Below are 8,178 nucleotides of genomic sequence, written 5' to 3'. Positions count from 1 at the left end.
TTTTATACCTATTTATTTATTTTTTCAGATCATTAACCCCGCCTATTGGGTTTAAGTGGAGAAATTCAAAAATAGCTAGATTTATAGGTGGTCATTCAAAAATAGTTATAGTTTCAAAAGTAATCAAAATTTAGCCATCTTTCACGTAAAGATAAATTTGAATAAAAATACAGTTCAAAATCCGGAAAATACTCCAGTATAATATACTGAAATTCCAGTATAATATATTGAAATTCCAGTATAATATACTGGAGTACTCCAATATATTATACTAGAGTTCCAGCATAAGTATACTAGAACTCCAGTATATTATACTTGACTTCCAGCATAATATACTGGAGTTCCAGTATAATATACCGGTCCAGCATATACACAGGTACTCCAATCTTCACTATATTATGCTGGAACTTTCTATGCTGGAACTTTCCGCGTATTAGAGTTGCAGCATAATATGCTGGAAATTCATACACAGGTGCACCGATCTCCAGTATATTATGCTGGAACTTTTTGTGTTGCAGCAAAATAGTGGCTATTTTTCAATGACTTTGCAAACGCTGATTATTTTTAAATGACAAATCCGAAAACTGACTAGCACGTGTTATTTTTACGGTTCAATTGGGAATTCCTTTAAAGGGGTCAATATCTGATGTAAATACAAATTTGCCGTAAGAGATTGCCAGTGAATAAAATCAAATAGTTAAACTAAAAAATAACTTCGCCTATGAAAGTCCAATACATAATCGATTTTACATCCGAATAAAAAAAAATGTTACACTAGATTAAGAATAATGGTGAGTAATCTAAATGCTTTTAATAGAGAAGATACATATGATTTTTAGAACGGAAAAGGGCCAAAAGTATTCCTATCGTATGGTAAATGGTTTATAAAGCCCTCCGTCCATCTATCCGTCTGAATATATACATGACGTTATTTCTAATATCAAATTTACCCCCACGACTAACGGAATTCCATGTGTACATCTCATTAACTGATGTGTCCTTTTTTTATTTGTCCACGTGGATCAGTGGGGCTAACATTATGTTTGGGTTTTCTTTTTACCCATTAAACCGATCCGACCCATTTCTTTTACCTATGGGTCGGTCTTTTAACCCTAAACCCATATTTTTACTCGTTTCTTCCCCAATTTAGAGCATAGGTCATCAGTTCCTCTATTCCCCTTTCTTCTTCCCTAAAATTTCTCTTTTACAACTAATTAAATCTTGTCTTTTCCCTTCGAAATGTCTGAAAATTCTGTCTCTTCTGGTTCGTCGCGTCTTTGTGGTTGTGGTTTAACTGCAAATCATTTTGTGGCTAAGACTCAATTGAACGGTGGTCGTCGATTCTACAAATGCCCTCGTTTTGACGAGGCCTCTTCTTGTGGTTTGTGGGAATGGCGTGATGAAGAGATGCCACCACATGTGACGATGCTAATCCATAACTTGAATACTTCACTGAAGTCAGTGGAAGTTGAAAGAAATTATCTGAAGAAGATGGTGGCTAACTTGGAAGTTGTTGTTTCTGCTGAAAGACTGAAAATGGAGAAAATAATGGAAGAGGTCGAGGGAATTAATTCAGCAAAATTACAGAAGGTTGCTAGGATGGAGGCTCAACTACAAAATATGAAGTTGTTTATTGTGTTTTCTTGGACTGTCTTTGTGTTAGTACTAGTTTTCAAGATGATGTAGTGTAGTTATGTTATGGTGTAGCTATGTTATGATGCAGAAGTTTGAAGTTTATGTATTATGTTTTGATGAAGTTTGAAGTTTATGTATTATGTCTTTGTGTTAGTACTAGTTTTCAAGATGATGTAGTGCAGATGTTTATGTATTAGTTTCTGTTTTTTTCCTTTTTCTGCATTTGTAATGTTTATGTATTATGTTTCCTTTTGTAATTCTGCATTTGTAATGGTTCTCTTTTGGTATGAAATGAAGTTTGTTAGCATTATCTTCATTTAAATTTTGGTATGAAATAAAGTTTGTTACCCATGGTTCTCTGTTAACATTTAAATTCTGCATTTCTAAAGTTCCACATGCACAGACTATCACAATAACAACTTGAAATCTGTTATAGATAGACAAGAAGAACATTGCCATTAATGGAGTAGCAAATTTACATTGTTTCAAGATTTAAGCCCAACAAAACATTGCTATTAGACAAGTAAATGTGTGATCCAAAAACCTGTAGCACTGTCACAACATTTACTTGTCTAAAAACCTAGAACATAAACAAACATCATGTACTGAACAGTCATGCAAAAAAAGGATTTTAATGTATATTACATTCAGCATTTCTTGCTACACTACTCCCCCTTGCCCCTCCCCTTGCCTCTTCTAGCTTTGAGTTTGCCAATCTTTTTCTCTTTCACACCCAACAATTGAGCTGTTGTCATTGATTCCTTCCCCTTCCAGGTAGTTTTCTTTGGGGAGTATGGCAGTTTTGTTGGTTGTGAGCACCAGTGTGATCACCTGTGAATGGTATCTTCCTAGTGCCAGAATTTTGTTGATTCCTACGCTGAAGTCTAGTCTTAATATCATGCACAACCTTAGGCCTCAAGACTGGGTCAGAATCTGCACCAAAGTCTGCTTGAATAAGCATTCTTCTGGTCTGAATACTTTGAGTGCTGGAGTGCTGAGTTGGCATTTGAGTGGTGTGACCGGATTGCTGACTTGGCTGCTGAGTGTCATGACTGGATGGATGAGTTGGCTGCTGAGTGGTGTGACTGGATTGCTGAGTTGGCTGCTGAGTGTCATGACTGGATGGTTGAGTTGGATGCTGAGTGGTGTGACTGGATTGTTGGTCTTGTGCTTTAAAACCTGGAGTAGGTACCATAAAGAATATTGATTCTTGGTCTTCATTTGTCTGAGTGTGGTCTTGCACTTTCTTTGACTGTAATTATAATCAAATATATATGTTATCTTGTGAGTAAAAAAAACAGATTGTGAGTATAAACTACAAAATAGAAAGAATACCTTGTTGGCTAATGGACAACTTCTTTTATTATGATTTGGCTGGCCACAAAAACTGCAAGTCATCTGAAGACCCTTCCTAGATGTTGACCATTGTCCTTGCCTTTTCCTAGCTTCATCCTTCTCTCTTGACCTTTTCACTTTAGGTCTACCAACCATCTTTGCTAGTGGTGGTGGATCCATGGCTTGGTGTGGCTCAATTTTCCAGAATCTTTCACCTCTAACAGGCTGCAGTTTGTGCTGATACACCAACTGCCAGGCTTGTTTGGAATACCACCAGTGAATCCCAACTGTTGGGTCTTGTTTCTTATATAAGAATGCCCTGATAGCATGAGCACAAGGGATTCCAAACAAGTCCCAAAGCCTGCATGTGCACCTTTGTTGCTCCAGAATCACCGTGTGCCTGTCTTCACCTTCACTTATTTCAAAACCCCTTTCTCCATTAAAATTTTCCTTGCACTTTGAAGCCATCTCTCTATAATCATTGTATAACTCCATTGCATATGGGCTGTATTCACCTCTCCAACTGTTTACTTCTTCTGCTCTATCCTTTAGTTGATTCATCACCTTCAATAGTTAATCAGTAACATAGTAAATCAGTAGTTAATCAACAGTATGAAATCAGTAGTTAATCAACAGTATTAAATCAGTAAACAAGCAGTTAATCACCTTCACTCTTATATCCTCAAGCATCTTCACTATTGGCTTATGTCTAGCTTCAAGAATCCAAGAGTTGAAGGACTCTGTAAAGTTGTTGTCCACCATTGGATTCTTACATTGGGTATCAAAGTAAGCTCTACACCAAGTTACTGGAGGATAGTTCAGCAAGTCCTTGACAGCATCCTCAGAAACTTCACCTAGTTGTTTCAACATGTCCTTAAATTCCACCTCATATGTGCTCCAAGAACACCACCACATTAACTTTTTCATCTCATCAGTATTCCATTTTTTGCTCCAATTTGCTTCAATATGCCTTGCACAATATCTGTGATATGATTGTGGACATACATTCCTCACAGCATCTAACAAACCCTACACAAAGAAACATTACATTAACAAAGAATGTGCTAAATGTAAAAAATTGCTGAATGTAAAAATCTGCATATGGTAACATACCTTCTGCATATCTGACATGAATGTGTACCCTTCACCATCTTTCAATTCCAAAGAAGCCTTCAAGTTCTCCATGAACCACTGCCAGGTTGTCTTTGTTTCCTTATCCACTACAGCCCAAGCTAGTGGATAAAAATGCTTGCAAGAATCTTGAGAACAAGCAACTAACAACATCCCTTTGCATTTGCCTTTTAAAAATGTTCCATCTAGACCTATAAAAGGTCTCAAACCTGCTTTGAATCCACTCTTCAGGGCTTGGAAACTGACATACATCCTCAAAAATCTTCTCTTACCTTCCTCCATTGCATCCTTGGATATCTGTATCACCACATCAGTACCAGGGTTTGTTTCTCTCAACTCTTGAGCATATGCCTCCAATTTGTTGTACTCATCCAAGTAAGAACCCTCCAATTTCTCTAAAACCATTCTCTTTACCCTTTTTAACTTTGAGGCACTCACATTCAAACTAAATCTATCCTCTAAATCAATCTTCATCTCTTTAATCTTAAACTTAGGATTATTTTGAATCTTTCTCTTAAAATAATGTGCTAAAGCAGCAGGAGTAGCTCTTCTGTTCTCAAACACTTCATTACAATCATGTTCATCCCTCCAAGTTTTTATCTTTACCCCTTGATCTTTGCCATCCTTAGAAATAAGACATTTAAAAGGACACCCTATCTGACACTTGTATCTAAGTCTTTTCTTATCACTCTTATCTACCTTAAGGCCCCTCTTATTAGACACAGCATAATAACCAATAACCTCCTTAGCTTCAGCAAGATCTTTGAAAGTCATACCCTTTTCCAATGTTTTATACCTATCAAGGTTGTCAGTTACCTCACACTTCTTCTGCCTCTCAAATAAACCTAGGGCATCACTATCATAATCACTATCAACACTTTCAATGTCTAAATCATCTTCAGTACTATCACAATCAGAAGCTGCAACAACAGGTACACTATCTACTGCTGCTGTATACTGGGTAAATACAGGAACATTAACAGTATCATCTAACAGGTCAACCCCAAATAATTATACATTAGTGAAACCATCATTAATTAGGGCTTGAATCTTCCTAATCCCTTCATCCCCATCTAACAAAAAATACCTCCCAGAAGGGTCAAGAAATATCACCTGTTGTACCTCAACATATCCTATCACTTCAGTGTATTCTTTACACAAATCAATATAAGAGAGATGGTCTACTTCATAGCCACTCAACACGTGCACATCTCTCTTAGTATAAGACAACGTAGGTTCCAATACCCACTCACCCCCATGATTAAAATATAAGTTCACTTTATCCACATCCTTCTGATAAAATCACATGCAACAACAATAAAAAAAAAAGGCAAATTGGGACCACATCAGCATTATAATACAAAGCGACAGTAAAAATACAAAGATTTGAAACCCCACCATCAATTAAATATACAAATAGACAAAAACAATAGCTTTAATAAGTAGGACCAATATGATACGGACCACCAAAAACAAAAGTAACAAAATAAAATTCTAGAAAGATACAAAAAATAACTCAGAAAACATAAAAACTTCACATGCACCAGACATAAACCTGTCAGTTCCCAAATATTCCCCAACCCTACAATTTAATAATTTTAAGCAGTAAATACTTACCTTAATCGAATAATAATGCAAGATATCGCTGGAAATCAAAGGTCTTTCTGTTTTGAGCGCACCAAAATCGGACCAGACAATGAACCCTAACAAAGCCCTAAATTCGCCATTGATAGTTTAGATAGAAGAAACGGAAGAGAAATGAGAGAAATGGTAAAAAGTAAGTATTTTGTCGGTGGGTTTAGGGTTAAAAGACCGACCCATAGGTAAAAGAAATGGGTCGAATCGGTTTAATGGGTAAAAAAAAACCCAAACATAATGTTAGCCCCACTGATCCACGTGGACAAATGAAAAAAGGCCACATCAGTTAATGAGATGCACACATGGAATTCCGTTAGTCGTGGGGGTAAATTTGATATTAGAAATAACGTCATGTATATATTCAGACGGATAGATGGACGGGGGCTTTTATAAACCATTTACCATACGATAGGGGTATTTGAGATTGTAGTATGGTTGATTGATTAATTGAATGAAAGTTAGAGCATAACGACAATTTCTTAAAACAAATTTTTTTGTAAAACCTCCATGAAAATAAGTCAATGGAAATGCTATATTTAACAATTAAAAAGGGATTTGAAAGTAAACTATTGAGTTGAAGAGGTTTACCAGTTAGTCCATCACTAGTTGTATATACAATTAATGACCTTTAACAGTGATATATTGTTTTTTCAAGTATGGATTTTCCAATAAATATTTGAAATCATTTGTTTTTAATTGAACAAGTCTCTCTTTACAATTTCTACATTATCTTTTGATGAAATATATAACAATTTTGCAATACAAGTGTTCCTTTCCCACTTGTGTTTACCATATCTTTAGGAAAGAGATTCCCATTGTTTATCAATAATCCCTTTTCAATTCAATGGAAAAAGAAAAAGGAATGGTGCTACTACCATTTCAATTTATATGGCAGTGTTCGCTTGAGCACGGAATTTAAATTAAAGAAATTCGGAACTTATCTTCTTAAATATATATTCCATGGGATTCTTGCAACTATGAAAAGCTATATATTAAATTATTAATATTTTAAAAAATATTTCTCAAGTATTAAATTATTTTCAAATATAAAAATGTGATAATTTTTCCGGAAACAATTTAATAATAAGAAAATAATGTTAAATAAAATTGGCTACATGAATTTTTATCTTGTTGGTAAAGGTTCTATTCCCCACTTTGTAATTGCTTTCCCCATTTCTCCTTTAAAAAGAAAATGTTAAGCGTTGGTGCTAGACTTTATTATTGAGCTTTATTTATTTATCTAGTTTATCAAAAAAACAAAAATTAAAAAAAACAAGGAATATCATTCCAAAGTCTCTCTACAACTGTTCCAATTAATTTACTTAAAGAGATTGTCAACGAATAATTACTAGCCATTAAATGCACTTTGGCGAGATGCAGCAGCGCAATTAGGACAATAATTAATTAAAGCAGCATCTTCTTTAAAATTTAGGGGATTATAGGTTATATTAGTATGGGATTCTCATTTAATCTTAATTTAATCGTATTATTAACTAAGGTTAAGTAAAAAAAAGGCATGTATAGTCCCAAGTGAAGAAAAGGACACAATCCTTAACAAATTTGGTCTTCTTTAACTAATAATATTCACAGGTAGATCACTTTTTTATTGAATCTAGAATTTGTTTCAAAGTAAGTTGTGACATCCAAATTGAACATACACAAATAAAAAGGAAGACTTTAAAATATACTATTATTATTATTATTAATATTATTATTATTATTATTATTATTATTATTATTATTATTATTATTATTATTATGTGGAAGTCAGCTAGTAGCAATGGTATGTCTTACTACTCTTTTATTTTTCATAGTGTCGGGTCTATGTACTGTCTATCGCTTTTGCTTTGTATTTGACCTTCTCATTTTTATGATGTTATTTTTCCTATGTTTTCTATTGGTCGTACTGATATTGTCTCTTTTCGTCTTTTTTAGCGGAGGATATCAGAAACAGTCTCTCTACTCCCTTGGGGTAGGGATAAGGTCTGCGTACACACTACCCTCCCCAAACCCACTAGTGAAATTTTATTAGGTGCTCGTTGTTATTGTTGTTGTTACTAATACATCGATTTCGTGGATTGGTTATTCACACTATCTTTAGAGAAAAAATATACATTTATGGGCAAGAGAATTTTAAAAAAAATTATAAGGAGCTGATGCGAATTAGTTAAAGTGTGACACTTAACCACGTGTTCATGTGACTTTATGTGTATGACAAAAATAACCAGCCAACTCCTAGTGTCTCAACAAACAAAAATTCTAATAAATAGCTAATTTATTAGGTCCATTAATATCACGTATTTATTGGGTTGATATAAATATTAAATACTGTATCATTTAACATGTAGACTTGAATTCAAATCTTATTGAGATACAAAAATGCATAATTTATTTTTATTTGCTTAGGCAAGTTCATTGATATTTACCAAAATATGCATA

The 8,178-nt window shown here is 34.3% G+C and overlaps 1 protein-coding gene across 1 annotated transcript; it reads right to left on the bottom strand.

Annotated features, from left to right (window-relative positions):
- Positions 1-2,386: 2,386 nt before the first annotated feature.
- Positions 2,387-5,360, bottom strand: LOC109217642. Its single transcript, XM_019381905.1, has 5 exons — positions 5,355-5,360; positions 4,084-5,058; positions 3,637-3,999; positions 2,971-3,534; positions 2,387-2,887 (listed from the first exon to the last, which is right to left on the bottom strand). Exons 1-5 carry the CDS (start codon positions 5,358-5,360, stop codon positions 2,387-2,389), a joined length of 2,409 nt encoding a protein of 802 aa, XP_019237450.1.
- Positions 5,361-8,178: the final 2,818 nt, after the last annotated feature.

Source organism: Nicotiana attenuata, unplaced genomic scaffold (assembly GCF_001879085.1).
Source record: "Nicotiana attenuata strain UT unplaced genomic scaffold, NIATTr2, whole genome shotgun sequence".
Taxonomy (NCBI): domain Eukaryota; kingdom Viridiplantae; phylum Streptophyta; class Magnoliopsida; order Solanales; family Solanaceae; genus Nicotiana; species Nicotiana attenuata.
The sequence above is the reverse complement of the archived record's forward strand: the minus strand, read 5'-3'. Positions and strand labels throughout refer to the sequence as shown.

Excerpts from the sequence above, each read along its gene's own strand:
- LOC109217642 (XM_019381905.1), bottom strand. Across the intron at positions 4,000-4,083 it reads TCATGTCAGATATGCAGAAG|GGTTTGTTAGATGCTGTGAG; the intron begins GTATGTTACCAT and ends TTCTTTGTGTAG. Across the intron at positions 2,888-2,970 it reads GTTGTCCATTAGCCAACAAG|TCAAAGAAAGTGCAAGACCA; the intron begins GTATTCTTTCTA and ends TTATAATTACAG.